Source organism: Notamacropus eugenii, chromosome 4 (assembly GCF_028372415.1).
Source record: "Notamacropus eugenii isolate mMacEug1 chromosome 4, mMacEug1.pri_v2, whole genome shotgun sequence".
Lineage (NCBI taxonomy): Eukaryota > Metazoa > Chordata > Mammalia > Diprotodontia > Macropodidae > Notamacropus > Notamacropus eugenii.
The window spans coordinates 343,997,493-344,016,976 of record NC_092875.1 but is presented as its reverse complement, the minus strand read 5'-3'; the positions used below and the strand labels follow the sequence as shown (position 1 = coordinate 344,016,976).

General features: G+C 37.1%; 1 protein-coding gene across 14 annotated transcripts in view; it reads left to right on the top strand.

Moving 5' to 3' along the window:
* The window catches only part of LOC140501552 (palmitoyltransferase ZDHHC11-like), a 194,807-nt gene extending 175,628 nt beyond the window's left edge, over positions 1-19,179 (top strand). For 12 of the 14 annotated variants that reach the window (XM_072605315.1, XM_072605316.1, XM_072605314.1 and 9 more), the window contains 3 exons: positions 8,255-8,351; positions 15,642-15,723; positions 18,021-19,179. In XM_072605315.1, coding sequence (XP_072461416.1) covers positions 8,255-8,351; positions 15,642-15,723; positions 18,021-18,250 — 409 coding nt within the window. In that variant the 3' untranslated portion in view covers positions 18,251-19,179. Of the gene's footprint in view, positions 1-1,781; positions 3,812-8,254; positions 8,352-15,641; positions 15,724-18,020 lie in introns of those variants that run through there. The other 2 variants (XM_072605326.1, XM_072605328.1) reach the window with 2 other exon arrangements.
* Positions 19,180-19,484: the final 305 nt, after the last annotated feature.

Genomic DNA, 19,484 nt, shown 5'->3' with positions numbered 1-19,484 from the left:
TTCCTTCTGGGGCATAAACTCTGAGGACCCTAGAACCTTGCAGGATGCCTTGCACATCAAGATGAGATGTAGGAGGTGGACTTCTATGGATGCCTGTAAGTCCCAAGATCTAAAGGTTCAAATAATTGGTTTTGTATTGGCTTCACTAAAAATGGAATAATAACACAGATGTGAAACGTATTTACTAAACCCAAGGTCATTGATTTTGACTTTCGTAGTAACAACACAGCAAGAAATCCTTCAGCAATCTTATTTTTACAAGATGAAATAATCACTGCATCATGTTTTTCTATAATTGGTAAGAAACTGTAATATTAATTTGCTATTAATGACAAGAATGCCTGTGAACAATTATCCCTTCTGGGAAGGCGGGGTAGGGTGGGGAACAGAACTCAGGTAAATTATCTTTAACACATTCATTAACTGGAAACATCTACTTGTACAAGCTCTACTTTCTTTTCATGATAGGAAAGCTCCACATAGCTACCAGGGCTTTGCGGGTAGCCATGGCAGCCACACCCTAAAGGGGATTGTGAGTCAGACAAGGGTGGGCTAGGAGTGTAAATAACTAGGAGCAGCTGTGCAGTTGGGAACAGGATTTCAATGAAGGAGCAAGATATAGGCTGCATTAGAGAATACAGAACAGAAGTGGACCAGAGTTAACAAAATCAGCATTATAATCAACTGGCCATATTCTAGCACATCTAAAAAGAGCACTGTTGGCTTTTGGGATAAACTATCTCTACCCAACTAGTTAAATACCAGTCAGTCACAGTAACTGGAAAAGAAGGACATTCTCCTTTCACAGTTGAGAACCAGTACGATATAATACAATAAGTTGGAATTAATGGAGCTCTGTCTGTGTGTCAGTATTGTAGAGTATGCTAAATCAACATTCCTAACACCTTCTGTGATAACCTCAAGACTGACTATTCTATTGCATTTTCCATGGGTTTAAAGCTTTTTCTCATTACTTCAAAGAGTGGAAATTTTGCTGGACAGCTCATGAATATGGTTTCCTTCCACTGAATCTTATTTTTAACAGTCCTAAGTTATGTAACTGAGAACAGAATTGTAAGGGATTTGCAGATGCATACCGCTCTCTGTGGTGCAATATTTACCCACTGTGAGGAATTAATGTCGGAGCCAAACTCACAAGTAAACAGTCTCCTCCATACAAGTGATTCACTATTATTTGACATAGTTCTTGGAACGTAAGCTAAAGCAATAAGACAAGAGAAAGAAGTTAGGGGATTGGCAGACAAAGAAGAGTCTAAAGATTCCTTATTTACAGACAGTAGGATGGTTTTATGAAAGAACCTTAGAGAATCAACAACAAAATCCAATCAGTGTTTTGGTAAATCCACAATAAGGATGAGCTTTTCAATATATCATGAATAAAACCCAAAGGGGAGAAAAATTCCATTTAACACAACAAAATGCAATAGTACCTGAATTACAAACTTTATGCTATGTTAACTAAATGAACAAAAGGATATGCTAGTAGAATATCTTAAAATTAAGTAAAATAATAGCAAATTTCATTTAAAGAGAAAAAAATGAATTACATTAAAAAATAAAATGGGGAAATAGTTAAGAGGCAAGGGACTTAGTGCTACTGGATCTGAAAATGTGTGTGTGTGCGTATGTGTGTGTTTGTGTGTTTGTTCTTCATTGCCGAAGAAGATTGTATCATCAGAGAAATAATGACATGACTTGCACTTGACTTTGTTTTGAGTGAGGGAGAGCTGTGCAGGTCACCAGCCTCTTTTCTCCTCCAGAGCCATCTGAATCCAGTGACCAGATATTCACCAGGATGACTGGAGATGACCCTAGATGAGGCAGTTGGGGTTAAGTGACTTGCCCAAGGTCACACAGCTAGTGAGTGTCAAGTGTCTGAGGTGAGATTTGAACTCAGGTCCTCCTGACTCCTGCACTGGTCTCTACCCACTGCACCACCCAGCCGCCCACCAGATCTGAAAATACAATGCCAAGAAAAATGATGAAAAACACTATCAAGCAAAACATAAACAAAAAACCAGAAAAATAGATAATTGGATTAGGTGAACAAGAGATAGGAACAAATGCATGAAGTGATCTAGTGTTTAATAAACTCATTAATCCAACTAAATAGTGATTGTTAGAATTGCTAGGAGAGTTGAAAAGCCCTCTGGTAAAAAAAAAAAAAGATTTTGATTATCATATATTTTATATCTTAAGTAATGAATAAATCATCCAAAAATAAAATGTTGTATATATTTTTTAAAACCCTTTAAGGAGAATGGAAAGATGCATCTTTCACAGTGATGAAAAGTGGAAGAATATCTAACTAGATATGAGAGAGATCATAAAATGCAAAATTGATTATCTTAAATACACAAAATTACAAATTTTTGTCCATGTAAAAGTCAATGCAGCTAAAATTAGAGTAAAAGACAAAAATGTTTGCTCTAAATATCTCTGCCATCCAGACATAAATGTGTAAGATTAATAACCATTCCCACATATCCAAGTGCAAAAAGCAGAGGAACTGTTTACCAACAATTACAAACTAACAACAACTTCCTGAAAAAAAATTAAAACACTGATAGCCAGAAAATTAAAAGTTAAACAACCCTGAAACATCACTACCACCCATCAGACTACCAAAGAGGAGAAAAATTAAGAAAACTGATTATTGAAAGGACCATGGTAACACCGATGTGGTAGTTTAGTGCTTGTGTAGCTCCAAATTTGCTCAACTACTCTGGAAAATAATATAAACTTATGTGAGAAAAGTTATTAATTATTCATAAAAGAGATTCTCCTAAGATCCACATGTACAAAAGTATTCAAAGCAGCATTGTTTGCAATGACAAAAAGATGGGAGCAAAATTTACACCACAAGATTCATGAATGGGTGAATAAATGGTGCTATACGAACATAATGGCATGTTACTATACCATAAGGAATGATGAATATAAAAAATATTAGGAAACACGAGAAGATTTGTATGAAGTGATACAAAGTAAAAAAAGTAGTCTAAAAGAACAACGTATATAATGATTTTGCTGTTGTTCTTTAGTTTCAGTCATGTCTAACTCTCCATGACCACCCGCCATTTGGGGTTCTTTGGCAAAGATACTGCAGTAGTTTGCCATCCTCTTCCAGCTCCTTTTAGAGATAAGGAACTAAGGGTCACACAGCAACTTAAAAGGAATTAGTACCATAAAGTAAAAAATGAAAAGATACTTCTTTTCTCTCTGTTAACAGTTAATAAATTGTCTTTCAGGAACTAAATTTTTTGGAGAGTTGCTTGGTTATTTGTTGGGAAATATCTTCTGTAAAAAAAAAAAAAGAAATTATTTTCATAAATCTAGTTTCAGAGGGTGTAGTCATGACGGAGAGATTTTGAGAGGAAATCAAGCCCTTTGTCCTCCAGATTGAGCCCCCCCTTATGGCAAAGAAAATTAAGTAAACACAAACATCCAATATAGTGACCACATCTGACGGTGTTTTACCCTAGTAATTTTCTGCCTCTCTTTTGTGAGGTGGAAGGTCCACTTCTTATCTCTTCTCCAAGACTTTCACAGGTTTTTCAGTTAGGCAAAACTTGTCTTCCTATGTATGATCTCTTCATTTACATTGCTGTACTTTTCGTATGTAGTCTTTTCTGTTTATTTCTCTTAGAATTAGTTCATAAAATCTTACTGTGTTTCTCTGAGTTTCTCAGTCATCACTTAACTGCTCAATAATATTCCATTATTGTCATATCATAGTTGTTTCAGCCATTCCCAGATTGGTTAACATCCACTTCATTTCTTTGTTTCTACGAAGAGATTTGTTTCTTTTTTTGACTATATATATATATATATATGTGTGTGTGTGTGTGTGTGTGTGTGTGTGTGTGTGTGTGTGTGTGTGTATATATACATACATACACATATAAACGCATGTGTATGAAAGGGTATGTGTATATAGACATACATGTATTGATACATATTTATGTATGTATACACATATTCTATACTCTTTTTTTTTTTAATTCTGTTAAAATTTTTTTTTTCTCCTTTTACTCTATCTACCATTAGTGGGGTGGGGGTGGGGGACTTGTGATAACTATGCATAGTCAAGCAAAACAAATTCTCACATTGATCATGTCCAAAAAGCATATGTCTCATTCTGAACCCTGAATCCATCACCTCTTTATGAGGAGAGGGACAGCATGTTAAGTTATAGGTCCCCTGGCATTATGGCTGGTCATTGGATCCATCAGACTTCTTAAGGCTTCAGAGTTGTCTTTATAATGCCATCTCTATAATGTCTTTATAAATTGTTCTCCTGATTCTGCTTACTTCATTCTCCATTAGTTCATACAACTCTTGCCAGGTTTTTCTGGAAGATTTCTCATCTCCTTCTTTACTTATTACAGCACAATAGTATTTCACTATATTTTTATACCATAATGTGTTCAGTCATCCCCCAGTTGATGGACTGGAGCAGTGTTGATTACACTGCTCCTGTAATATTGTCATCAGCATATCCTGTATACCACCTTGACAGAGGAAATAGAAAAGATGTTGATGAGATTACAAACTCAGACTATTTCAGTTATCCATTATCTAAAAATCTCTGTGTGTGTGTGTGTCTGTCTGTCTGTCTCTTTCTGTCTTTCTCACTTTCTCTGTCTCTCTGTCTCTCTCCTCCAACAGAAGAGAAGCAAATAAATTCTTGTTTTGCCTTGCCTTATCTTAATGATAGTTTCATCTTTCAGATGGTGGATGATTTACAAGAATTGCCCTTCTGGACATGATTCTAGCCAAGTAGGATGAAAAAAATTGGAAAACTTAGGAGTAAATGACTCCTTATTTTTAGAATTCATGATATAGAATAGGAAAACTGTACTTTACATTTGAGAAGAGTTACCAAAGGGACCTCAGAGGTTACCTAGTCTAATCTCCCCATTTTTCATCTGAGGAAATTGAAGTCCAGAAGAATTAAGTGACCTGCCCAAGGTCACATAAGTAGTACATGAAAGTAAGGACATTTGAATCCAGATCACAGGCTCATAGATTTGGAACTGGAAGAAACATTAGAGATCATCTCCAGATCATCTTTTTTTTATTTATATGACCCCTTTGGCATTCTGGCAAAGTCTATGGACCCCTTGTCAGAATGTTTTTGAATGCATTAAATAAAATATGTAGGATTATGAAAAAGACTGATTAAATGAAATATAATTTCCAAAGAATTGTTTTTAATCCACAGACTGCAGGTTAAAACCCTTGCAACCAATGGTTTGCTGGTTTTTACGTTTTACATATTTTAATATGTTTAACAATTAGCTCTTCCCCACAAAAAGTTTGTAGCATTGCCCATTTCCAGAGTGTAAATGCTCATGCTGAAAGTTTAACAATCCACCCTTGAGAGCCAGGCTGACTCCAGCTCCCCACTGTCTGCAACACCCCTCGTTTGATCATTGGGAAACTTAGTAAAGCCCAGATGAATAAAAAGACTTGCCCGAGGTCACACAGGTAGTAAGTCACAGAACCAGGATCTATACCCAAGTCCCCAATACAAATTCAATACTTTTTTAGCTATATCATCCTGTTTCCTGCAGTTTTGTAAACTCCTCTTAATCTGTTAATAAAATTTCCTGTTACAGCACCAGAGTGCAATGGAACCACTTGCAAAAAGTTTTTTGTCTTTCCATACAACTCCATGCCTTCCCATCTTATGCAATTATTATCCATGTTTTCCTATAAACCTTTTATATGAAATTTGCCAAGTGTACTAGAAGTCTTCCTTGCATTCTTTTCAGAGTCATAGAGATTTCAATAGGCCATTTGCGCACCATATATGTAGTCTAACTTATTGTGACTCAGGGGTAAGGAAAGTTAGTCTCTATTTGACTCCTAGATGCTTATTTTGGGCATAATGTCTCCTACTGCTGTCCTTTTCGATTCTGCCAGGATCTCCCCTTGTCCTAGCCTCAGAATAGCCCATCAGCATTAATGAATTTTGAATGTTATGCCCTAATTCTTCTCCTGAGTCTGAGTAGCTACTCCAGGAAACTCTTCCCCAGTCTTTACTCCAGTCTACCACATTGTTCTTATACATTTGCTTTATCCTTAGCCTTCACCTTCTTTCTAATTCTATGAACTCCTTCTGTTTCACCTTTCTAATTCCTTTTCCTTTCCTGGTGCTACCTCTTAGATTTTTGGGTTATTCTAACCCAATTGGGCCAACTTTATAGCTCTGTCCCCAACTACCCTTTTCTACAAGGTTACTATTTTGTTTTGTTTTGTTTTTTTACAAGGTTGAAATTCAATAAACATCTATTATGGAAATCAAAGATAAAAATGATATAATCTCTTGAAGAAGCTTATCATTGAATCAAGAGACATAAAGGCATTGGACTAGATAAGTACAGGAATTAGATCTAGACCTAGACCTATGTTTTCATTGGTGTAGGAAACTTTCAGGCAAAGAAATGTTTCAATGCAAATTGGTCCCTTCTCTGCAACTTATGACCTTAGAGAATTATCCAGAGCTCTGAGAGATAAAGAAGGGAGGAGGTTAAGTGATCTGTCTAGGGTTACAAAGCTAGTTTGTGTCACAGGCAGGACTTTAATCATTGTCTTTCTAGATCGGAGATCAAATGTATTGTATTTACTTTGACTACATGTTCCTCTAGGGTTATGAAATGTATAGACATAAGTATGTTGCTAAAGTCAAACACGAAAAGGACCAAAAAAGAGAGAAAGAAAGATCCAGGCAAAGTGCTCTGAAAATCTGGTAAAGGGGGATACAAACTAGAAATATTAGGGAAATCTAAATGGAAGAGATATTATCTAAACCATGCCTTGAGGGAAGAGAAGGATTGTGAAAATTCATTCCAAGCATGGGATGATGGTGCTGAGGTAGAAAAGGGCAAGATGGGACTGGGAAGCAGCTCCCAGTCTAGTTTGGCTCTAACTATAGAACAAGAAAATAAGTCATATAAAATCAAGCTGGAAAGATCACTTGGAAACAGGCTGTAGAGGGCCTTAAATGTCAGACTAATGGGTTTATTTCTTATTCTAAATGATTGGGGACCTCATGAATGTTTCTAATGGGGAAATGACATGTTTAAGACCTTTATACTCAGATTAATTTGGCAGCTGTTGAAAGATGATTCGGAAAAGGGAGGGACTTGAGACAGAAGAAAACACTATTGCAAAAAGTGTAAGCAAAAAAGCAGCTAGGTAATGCAGTGGTTAGATAGCTGGACTTGGAATCAGAAAAATATGAGTTCAAATTCTGTCTCAGATACCTACTAGCCATGTGACTCTATGCAAGTCATTTAACATGTCCTATCATCAGTTTCCCCATCTGTAAAATAGGGATAATAATGACACCTACCTCTCAAGACTATTGTGAGGATTGAATGAGATTATATTTTTTTATGAGACAATATATATAAAATATTTTGCAGACCTTAAAGCCATGTATATGTATATGTATATATACATGCACATATATGCATATTCTAGATATTAGTATTATTAAGAAAAACTAATATTTGAACCAGAGTGGTGGTAGATTAAGTGCAGAAGAAAGGATATAATAATAGGTATTGTAAAGGTGGAATAGATACATCTTGGCAACTGATCAAATGTAGTCAGCTGTGAGGGAGGGGAAAGTATCAAAGATGAGATCAGATTTCAAACCTGCATGCCTCAGAAAATAGTGGTACCCTCAACATAATAGGAAAATTGGGGGAGACAGCACATGTTGAAAATCAAGGAACATCCCCAAATTCCACAAAAGACTAAGACATTATGGATATTATGTCCAACTATTCATGACCCCATTGGGGGTTTTCTTAATATAATGGAATAGTTTGCCATTTCCTTCTCCAGCTCATTTTACAGATGAGGAAGCTGAGGCAATCAGTTAAGGGACTTGCCCAGGGTCACACAGCTAGTAAGTGTCTGAGGCCAGATTTAAACTCAAGAAGATGAATTTTCCTGACTCATGCTCAGCCTTCAATCCACTGCATCCACATAGATGTCCTCTGTGAGCAGTTAATATTAGAGGCTGGCTACTTCTGTGCATGACTAATAACATTAAAATAAAAGCTCCTTTTTCTAAGGAAAAAAAGGCATTGTCTTTGAAATTAAGTGGGGAAAAAATGTGAATTTTACCAACCAGCAAAACAACAAAAAGGGATTAAATGATGGTGTTTTCTTTGATTAACACATTTTATTTTCCCCATTTTTGTTCATCGAGACGAAAGAGTTCTCTTCTTACTACATCATCTTTGGGAGATTCAGGAATGTGTCTAGGAGTCAAAAGAGGTTTTTCTGGATCCTGCTTCTCTCTAATGGTAAGTACGTCACTTCACTGATTATGAGGAGAATTTCTAGTGCTTGCAGGGTTCTGTCATCAAGAAAGGCACGATTAAAAATCAAAACTTAAGCTTTAGGCTTCATTCCCAAGTTGAGGAGAGAAAAGGAACCCCACATATCTCCCATGATGAACTTGACGTGCTTAACCAAATGGAAACAACCGAAGGTAGGAATTCAATCTAAAAAACCTTTAAGTGATTCCTATGAACAGAGAAAGCACTAGGCTAGATGATGCTGGACCTACAAATATGAAACCAGGCGCTGTTTCTGTCCTCGAGGAAGTGGCTAAATTTATATAACTTTATATAAACTTTGAGAGATAGTGTGGCATTGGGAATAGAGTACTGGCCTCGGAGTCAGAAAGACCCAAGTTCAAGGTCTGACTCTCCCACATACTGCCTTTGTGGATGAGTCACTTGACTTCTCAAGTAAGACTCAAAAACTATTGGATTGGTATTGCAAGTTCTTCACTGGTGACTCCCTACACCAAGGAAATTATCAATCAGGTTTTATGTATGTATGTGTATATACACATACATGTATACATATATGTATATGTATATACATATATGTATTTACAAATTTGACCATGGTCAAAACATTCTACATACACCATCTCATTTGATCCTCACAACAACTCACTGAACTGAGGTATCAGCTTCTTTTTGAGGATGAAAGATGTTGAATAGAGAAAAGGAAAAAGTGACTTATCCAAGGTTACTGAGCTAGTAAATAGCACAGTCAAAACTTGTGGCTCTAAGAGCTCCTCAAGCTCTTGCTGTGACCCTATAGCTGATCAAAAAACGCAATACAAATAAAATCCAATCCCATAAGGACATGAGGGATAAAGCATAGCAAGAATTCAAAGGAGAGACCATTTTTTATTAAGGATTAGACGACATTTGAAATGGCCCTTAGAGAATGTCACAGCCAACCTTCCCAGCTCAGCACTGCCTTTCATGGTAATTCCAGAGAAAACCTCACTCAGACGCTTTTGAACAAGCTCTAGACATCTGAATTTGGAACTGTTTCATCTCACAGAATGGTTCTCTGTTTGACCTGAGAAGGCTGGGTTATGCCCTGGCTTGCTCCATTAACCCACTGACAGAGGAGACAAAACAGACCTTGGGCCAATCGTCCCTATTCCACCAAATCCAAAGGCACAAGACAAGCCCCCTGAACTACAAAAGGAAATCTCATAGAGTTCCAAAAGCTCAGCATTTATATAGCACCTACTATATGGTAGGCATTGTACTAAGTGATTTATAAATATTATCTCCTTTGATCCTCCCAACAACACTGCGAGATAGGTACTGTAATTATCCCCATGTTATAGGTGAAGAAATTGAGATTAGACTCAGGGTCACACAGTTTGTAAGTGTCTGAGGCCACATTTGCCCTCAAGTCTTCCTGACTCCTAGCCCAGTGCTCTGTGCACCAAAGCACTACCCAACAGCCTACAAGCTGCTATGAAGGAACTCCCTGGCATCTAGAAATCCGTGTCAGTCTTGTGAAAAATGAATCTGCTGGCTGTGGCGCAATATCTTCATTCTGATCTCTTCAATATAATGATCACGGGCATCAGACCCTGCTTTAATATTGTATTAAATAAAATTCTTCCTAATGAATAATGCTAAAGAATGAAAAGCAACAGTTGCTCTAGCATGTGTGCACATGGATAAGGCATCTTATACAGACTTATGTTTGGGAGTATTGTCTTTTGTGTTATATTCAAGTGAAAGGAAACAACTGACTCCTATAAGTAGACTTCCCTTTGTCCTCTACCTTTTGCTGAAATTACGACTTGTCTCATTTGTCACTGGCTGCTTTTTTTTTCCATTGTGGCTATGGGTCCTTTCACTTCCTCCTACCCCAAAGCACAGAATCTCAGAGGTAGAAAGGATCTCAGAAGCCTTCTGGTCCAACTCACATCTGAACAAAAACCCCTCTACATCATGCTTGATAAATTATCATCCAGTCTTTACTTCAAAGACTCCAGTGAAGGAGGGAGAACCTACCACCTCCCAAAGCAACCAGTTCCACATTTGGATAGCTCTAATATTTAGAAAACTTTTCCTTAAAAGATGCCTAAATTTCTTTCTTACAACTTGTATGCTTTGCTCATAGTTAGGCCCTCTGGAGCTAAGCAAAACAGGTCTAATCCCTCTTCCACATGAAAGACCTTCAAATACTCCAAGACAATTTCACTGGGCTGCTGGGGACTAGATTTAGAGTTGTCCCCTAAGAACTCATGAAACAATTTGGTAAAGCCTGGTTGTGTTTTGATTTACTTTCAGCATTAGAAATGTGATTGGTGAACTCACTGAGCTTTTGAAGTAAGAGAAGAAAGCGTGAACATAGTTGTAGGCAAAAAAAAAGAAGCTTAACATAGAGGTAAAGATTAAAGATGCATATAAGCAGGGACACAGTTGAGGAAATAAGTTCAGGGGTGGGATCAAGTTGGAAGGCTTAGAGACGAAGAGCATCTCTGAGACAAAGGAAAGGAGAATTTCATGGATGACGAACTGAAGGAAGAAAACTGAAATTGTTAAAGGCAACTGAGGAACCTCAAATCTTAAAAGCTATATCTCCTCAATACAATGTTATCTCCTGAGTGAGGTTTAAGCACTTGAAGAAAGTAAGAAAGATTGGCAATGGCTCCTAAAGAGAATTTTTTGAGTTGCTATGATAATAATAAATCATAATAATAAAAGACTTCCTGAGAGGCAGTGATGGTCCAGGGATAGTTAAACAGCATGAATAGATATTCATGAATTCATCATGGTTTTCTCTAGCAGCACAGGAGTGGGAGCTGAGAAAATGAGTTTGAGGTTTAAGAGCTCCCCAGGTTTGGTAGTGTGGAGCTAGCTAAAGGTCAAGGGATGATAAGGTCCTACAAAGTGCATCACCAAGGTGGCCATAAGGTATAGATTAGTTAAAACAAATCGGTAGAATAGGAAAATGGAGAAGAATCACGGGACCGGAGACTCCAATATGAATGAAGAATGGGGTTTAGTAGGAGAAAGGTGGTAGAAGGACAAGAAATTGTAGTGATAGAGGAGAGTTTCAGCGTACAAGACCTTTGAGAGGGAACAATTGCAACTGAGGTGAGTTCTACAGGTAGCTGAAATGAAGGTACTGAGTTCATTAGAGTTGAGAGTCAAAGAAACTCTGGGATCTGACTGCAAGGGTCATCAAAATTAGATTATGGCAGAGGATGAGGTGAAAAAGAAGACTGTAACTGAGGTATGCTGATGTGAATGAGGAAGGTGGGAATGTCTTAGTGGTCAATAGTGGACAGAAAGGTGTAGGTGAGGATAGTACAATCATATGTTAAGATGGACTTTCTTCAATCTGGCGGAGTAGAAGCTAAACAATCTAGCTTTCTAATAATTACTTCAACAAGATGGAAAATATCTATGAGTCTGAGAAATCAACAAGGAATCTAAGGAGAACCCTGCAATCAGTACATTTTGACAACCCATGTTCACGTAAAGAGAGAACTAGATGCTTGTGGGCACTAGGAAAAGAATATGACCAAAAAACCTGGCCAGGAAATAGGAGTCTCCTGTCTCAGGAGATAGGAGGAATCCAGGGAACCCTTGAACATGAAGCTGTGTATCAGGGGCTGAGAGATGAAAATCTGGGCCAAGGCCAAGGCCAAGCCAAGTATGGCTGGAGCGGACATCTCTGTCATTCTGACCCCACAAAAGGCTCAAAAGCTAGACATAGATTGGGAGAATCCTAGATCATATTCTGCATCCTCAGCTGATGCAGTGTTCTTCTCCATAGTGCAGTCTGCCTTCTGCTTAAATCCCACCCTACCCCAGGTTACCCTTTATATACTCCTCAGAAACTTGTGAGTTGTTTAAAAAATAACTCCTTACCCAGATCCTGGATAATAGAGATCAGTACCATAGAGAAATCAGTTCATATGACATGAGCTTCAAAGGAGGAAAATTTGATAAGTAACAGAAATAAATCATTGGTCTGAGGTCTGAATCCTTATTCCATGAATCAAGGGAAATGGGAGAAGGAAAGGTCTCCACAGGACACAATTGTTAAAGAATGTGGTCCCCTTTGGGAAAAGGCAGATTTTAGTTCATTTTAGGAGGTAGAAGCTTCAGTTAAGAAAAATTCAAGGATGTAGTTTGTGCAAAATAATGCAGAACTTGCCCCCAAACACAGCAGAAAATAATAGGAGAGGGGGCATAGAGGGATAGAATGAGTCTAGGGAATGGAGTTTCTGCTGGTGCTACCAACAAAATTGATAGCCCACTCCAAATGATCTAGACTTTCAGATAACTCTCATATAAAATTAGGTTTTCCCTGTGAGTTTCTTTGACAGTATTGACCAGATTGTGACTCATGGATGAGGAAACAACAGAGTTAAGAAGTTCTAATTATAACAAGTTTTCTCTAATTTTTGTCATTAGTAAAGAGAGAGAAGTATATTGACATGACTTAGATCAATTTCAATGTGAACATTTTTTCAAAGTTTCTCTAAAGCTCTTTTTCAGAAACTCTAGAGTTAAGCAAAGTTTTTTTTTGTTTTTTCTTGTCATTTTTGTTGTTTTAATATAGCTCTTTTCTGAACTTAAGCATATAAAATCAGAGTCCAACATGTTCATTTCAATCCCAGACCATGAGCCCAAAGAGCTAATGTCCTCTTACACTATATTAAAAGGCAGATTCTAGGAAGATGGGGAGGGGGAGTAAAAGTGGAGGGGCTGAGAGTCTGTCTATATGCTGCCTAGGTAGACCACACCTGGAGAACTGTGTTCATGTCTAGGTTTTGCAGTTTAAGAAGGGCACTGATAAGTCAGACACCATCTGGATCGGGACAGACAGGCTAGTGAAGGGCATTGAAATCCATGCTATTTGAGGATTGGTTAAAGGAACTAGTTATGTTTTAGCCTGGAGAAAAAGGGTCTCTAGAAAAGAACAGCAGACATGATAATTAAATTCAAGAGTAACATTCATTTACTCGGCCTCATTTACATGGGGTGGAGGGAACATATTTTAAAAATATGTACCAAGTTAGTAGTGATTCTGCACTTGGAAACAGTTATGCAATGACTCATGCTTATGCCCCGAATTAGAAAACAACTCCTTTAATTATGGGGCTGAGTGGAGCTCCCAGCTGAGGGGAAGGAAAGGTAACTATCCTCTATGGCTCCCATTGAGCCTTCATGCTACAAAAAAAGGGCCAATAGGCTACAGGTATTTATAAAAAATAATTTTAAATTTAATAAACGTGTTCTTTAACATTTAAAAAACCACAATTCATTCGAAGTCAGGTAGGGGCAAGGCAGAGACCTCCCATTTCTAGGGTCTGGGAATTTTTTTCCCTCAGTACTTCCACAACTTGAGTGAGCACCATTGATAAAAACATAGTCACATAACTCTCAACCTAGTCATTTAAAAATCATCTCTCATGAGGGCTCTGTTTTCAGGGGACACCTGCCACTACTCTCTTCCTGTCTCCTTATTTTTCCCTCTAGAATTCCTCAAATTCCCTCCAATAACTTGTATGTGAAAATCCTTCAGACTGAAGATTGATCTCCTAGTTAGTTTCCTTTATTTCCAAACTGGGGAAGAATTATAAATCTCAGAGTCTCTGTGACCAACCAACACCAGTATTTGAAGAATTGTCACATGGGTCTGTTTGATCTCCAAAGAACTGAAACAGGAGCGATGAATGGGTAGAAGTTACATGGAGACAAATTTAGATTTGATATTAGAGCTTCATAATTATTAGAACCATACAAAGGGGAATGTACTGCCCCAGGAAGTGGGGAATTCCTTTTCGTTGGAAGATCTTCAAAGAGAGGTTGGAAGACCAGTTGTTGGGGATATTACAATTGAGAATTCCTCTCAGGAAGACATTGAACTAGCTGGTCAGTGAAATCTCCACTCTTGAATTCCAGGATACTGTGACTCCTAGTCCCATGGTTTGTTAAGAAACAGTCAAAAGTCATTTTGGAGGGGAAAAAAACTGATCCTAAACTGTGCAACTTGATATTAAATCTGTTTTCTCAGATTCCTTAACAATGGGAAAACTCAGAAAGTGAAAGATTACTATAAATAGTTTTATGAAAGATCAACCTTCACTGAATTCCACGGTTTTCTTTAGCGAACCACTCTAGAAATCACCCCTAATGCAGTGTTTGGTGAGAGTGAAAAGTGAACACAACTGTGAGACATTCCTAGCACCTCTGTCTTTGTTTCCATCAAAGTCTGGATCGACCTACAGTGACATCCTTCTGTTTACAGTCAATACCTGTGAAGTCCAGATTACCAGGTTATTTAGCATACATTATGAACCTGTCAGATATCTCTGCTCTAGAATTACAGTCCCTCAGCACTCATTAATACCAGCCTTGATGATTCTCTCACTTCCTGGACAAGACCTGCCTATCTCTGCAATACTTGTCTGCTCCTTCCTTCCTTACCTGACTCTCCTGGCCTTAAATCATTGTCTTTCCAGATATGTGGTATCTACCAGATCTCTACAGCTTTTCTGGGGCTAAACCAGGTTGAGTGTAACTGACAAGCCTCAAACCCATTGGTGTTAGGGAGTTATCTATCCCAAGCATGGGAAGTCATTCCCTAGCAGAATGGGCAGATGAGAACAATTTGTATCAACAACTGTAAAGGCAGCTAAAGGAGGTGCTGTGTAGTGCTTAGATCTCAGTCAGATATGAAGACACCAAAGTCATCCACTGCATCCCAGACCATCACCAGTTGTCTTTGACTTTTGTCTTGCCACTAGATTTCAGACTCTGGAAGAGAAAGTAAGATTGATGACTTTTTTTGTGGAACTCTGACTTATAAATCCAATTTATGCATGAGTCAAGATATCATCTGTGATGTCACTGGTCCTCTTCAAAAATGAAGGATAAGCTATAGCTTTTCTGCTCTCTTAGCCCTAGTCCTTCCTAACCACTTCCATCCTGCTCATTATAACCAGTGGACGCCTTGGTGTGATTCTAACACTTCTGCTTAGCTGGATATTTATGGAATTTGAATGCTGGATGTCACGATACTGTGGGTTGAGCCAAAATAGACAAACAAGAAATGGAGAGAGCAGAAGAAATCTAAGGCTTTACCAAAGGTTAACTTAAAACCATAAGGCTTTGCTCATTGGTTCCAAAGTTTATGATGGCATTTTAAAATATGCAGAATTGAAAACTATGTCATCATATAGCCTTGCAACTTGGCAAGTTCTCCAAAATCATTTTAAAGCTTCTTTTTTTTTTAAATAGACATCAATAAGTACTGAAAACTGCAATAATCAGCCCCTGAAGAAAAAAGAGGAGAAGTGTGAAGATGAAACAGAAAACAAAGGTATAACATTTAGCAACACTAATTTTACTTTTTAAGTTCTGTTCACATTGACATTTACCTAGTTTTGATCTTCCAGAAAGGAAATAAATCTCTAGAAATCAAAAGCTCACTCTATGGTAGTGTTAAGATACCCATCATAACATATATAAATACACATACACATAATAAATACATACATACAACATATACATACCCATATGCCATATGCATATACATACATGTGCATGCACATACACATACACATATACACATACCCACAGGTATCTTTGATCAGAACTGATCGGTTATGATACAATTTATTTTAGTAATCTGGTCTGTGCAGTATGTGGGAAAAGTGTAAGATGTTTCCTAATTTACTAAATGTGCATATACATCTGCACCACTAATGAAGATAGTTCTTTCCATAAATGAATTCACAAAAAGAAATGAACAATTTATGGAAATTCAAGAAACTTGGGATAGGACAGGAGAACCTGCAGAAAGAATAGTCAGCATTTCTATGGTACTTTAAGGTTTATAAAGTGCTTTATGTGGATTACCTCATTCAATCCTCACAACAACCCTGCAAGGTAGCTGTTTTTTCTCTTCCTTATTTTTACAATGAGGAAACTGATGCTGAGAGAAATTATGTGAATTGCTCAGTAACCTAGTAAGTATCTGAGGTCTTCCTGGTTCTACCTACACAGCTCTGTCTACTATGTCATTGAACTACGGAGGGAATAGGCCAAAATCAAAATAATATAAGCAAAAGTAATCTTAAGGAAAGAATGCTAATTTAAAAGATAAAAGGAATTAGATAAATACAAAAGAGATAAATGGAGAAAAGCTCAGGCTTATATGAACACAACCTTCAATGTCAATGGATGAAACAATTTAATAAAATAAAACAGAGCACAATAGATTTTTTTTTTATAAAAAGTAAAATTACAATTTGCTACTTATAAGAAATATTTCTAAAATACAAAAACATACAAAATGAAAATGATAGACTAGAACAAAATTTATTATCTTCAAAAAGCTTATAGTCTATTGAGAGAGATTATAAGTACACAAAAAAAGAATATGCAGGATATTCACAAAATGAATTTAAATTAGTTTTAGGTGGGTGGAGACTGTCAACTGTGAGGGTTCATGGAAGGGAGGAAGGGAGGAAGGGAGGAAGGAAGGAAGGAAGGAAGGAAGAAAGGAAGGAAGGAAGGAAGGAAGGAAGGAAGGAAGGAAGGAAGGAAGGAAGGAAGGAAGGAAGGAAGGAAGGAAGGAAGGAAGAGGAAGGGAGAGAGAAAGGGAGGAAAGAAGAAAGACAATAGAAGGAAGAAATGAGAGAGAAAAAGAGGGAAATGGTGTGTTTCTTTATCAACAGGCAGTTTGTAGTCATTGAAAGCACTACTTTCTCTCTTACTATCAAGTGCACTACAGACATTTTATCAGGTTCATCATCTCAGGATCATCCTTGACCCCCACTATTCAATCTAATCAGTTGAAAAATTTTGTTATTTCCATCTCCACAGCATCTCTTACATCTGTTCCTTTCCTTCCTTCCTAAAATCTATATATCAAAGATATCTGGTAAAGATATACTATACAAGATATATAGGAAATTAATATTAATGTACACAAATAAGCCATTACCCTCCCCAAAAAAATCATCAAAAGACATGAACAAACAGTTCTCAAAAGAATAGCGAACTCAACAACCATATGAAAAATTTCTCTAAATCATTAATAATGAAGGACATGCAAATCAAAACACCTTGTACATGACAAATTGACAGAGAAGACAAAGGATGAAAGTAGTCACTGCTAGAGAGATAACAAGGTCAGTACACTAATCACTGTTTGTAAAACTGTAAATTGTTCCAACTACTCTAGAGAACAATTTATTATGCAAAAATGTGACTAAAATGGCCATACCTTTTGACCCAGAAATCCCAGTGCCAGATGTACATAACTCAAGGAGATCAAAGACTGAAAGGACACACGTATATGCCAAAATATTTGTGTCAGCACCTGTTGTGATAGCAAAGAACTGGAAACAAATTGGATGCCTATCATCTGGCAAATGACTAAACAAATTGTAATTTATGTACGTAATAGAATATTAAGGTAATTTCTATCTGAATGTTATCATTATGTGGCCATTTAATATACCTATTAACTTGTGGGTGGATGGTTGATTGGCAAGCAGATAATTTAATAAAGATTTTGTTTGTATATGTGCATGTGTTTAAAACTTCGAAAATTTCATATTTTTTTGTAATCTAAACTATAAGCTACTCACAATCTTCTTTTATCATCAGAACAGAATACATCCTCCTCTGAAGAGTCTCTTAATTCAGAGCGCTTCTCAGTCAGAGACATCCTACCTCTGTCTCCAAAATTAGAAAGTCGAATGGTTCTATACAGTCTTAGTTCAACTCAACAGAGCATCGCATCTGAAGAATTCTTAAAGACTGTTCAAAAGCAGATGCTTGCTTCTGCCACTTCTGGGGCTAATGTGAGCCCAATCACTTCTAAAGAGAAGAATTAAGTCACAGAGAATCCGTTTTAGAATCTGGCTCAATAACACAACTGAATTTGGCTTCCCAGGAAGTCTCTGTCCAGCCGGCCAGCAATGAGCTCATCTTATTGTGGGAGAGATATAACTGGTGCACTTCTTTCCTAAAGCATGCACAGTGCAAGTACCCAACTAGATTAAACCAGGTGGAAACTTTGTGGGATGGAACAATGATCTACTATTAACCCTACATACCTGGCTTATGTTGACCTTGGGAATAACCAGCTTGTGGAGGGGCTTGGATGCCCCAAGCTGTTAAGTCATGAGCAATCCACCATGTCTGAAGATAGCATAGCATGTTTGCAACAGGTCCAGTTTCAGGAATTTGAGAAGAATTTTTTTAAAAGCCCATCTCTAAGCATTTAAATCAGCTACAGAGATGTGAAATGTTTCAACTAGTTTCACCTTTTCTCCCCATCTGAAATGATAAAAAAGTTACATCTGTAATGAAAAACCAGCATTGTTTGGGGAAAACAGTCAATGGAATATGACCCTCTTGGATCATTCCTTGTTTTCACCTTCACCCAATTTAAAAAATGTAATTTATTTATTTGTAAACAGAAAAAAGAGAAAATAGAATTCCCATTTTTCTCTTTTGAGTTTCTGGGAGGATTTTATTTTTACTACCAGAAAATATGTTGACAAGCCTTGAATTTAATCACAGTTTTTTTTGAGTACATCTATATTTTATACCAGGAAAAAAGGTATATTAAAAGTGAACATTTTACAGGAAGACATTTTATGTTTTGTTTTTTGTATGGATAAATGGTATTGATTGTTGCTATTAATATGAGTTGAAATAACTTCAGGGACTTCTTCAGAAATCCTTGGGCAGTTTTATAATATTAAATTATAAAAATAATATAATGATGTTAATAAAAAATTAAATTGATCTTGATCAATTAATGTCTCACTTTTAATGGAAAGAGAACTCCATGAAAAAAGCAGGTGCATCTTCTCAGCACTTCACTGTTTCCATATTTGCTATTTGCCAGTGTGAGGGGGAAAAAATGATAATTTAGTCTTGTTTCCTTTTACAAACACGCCCTTTCTCTCATATAGCCACTGAGTCTCCTTTGCAACACATCTAAAACAATGCAAAGCAATCTTTTCCTAGCACTTATTTAGGGCCATACTTGGAACTTGAGTCCTGAATTTGATTTAGACTCAGGAATGCTACCTATTCATTTCTAGATACAATGCAGAA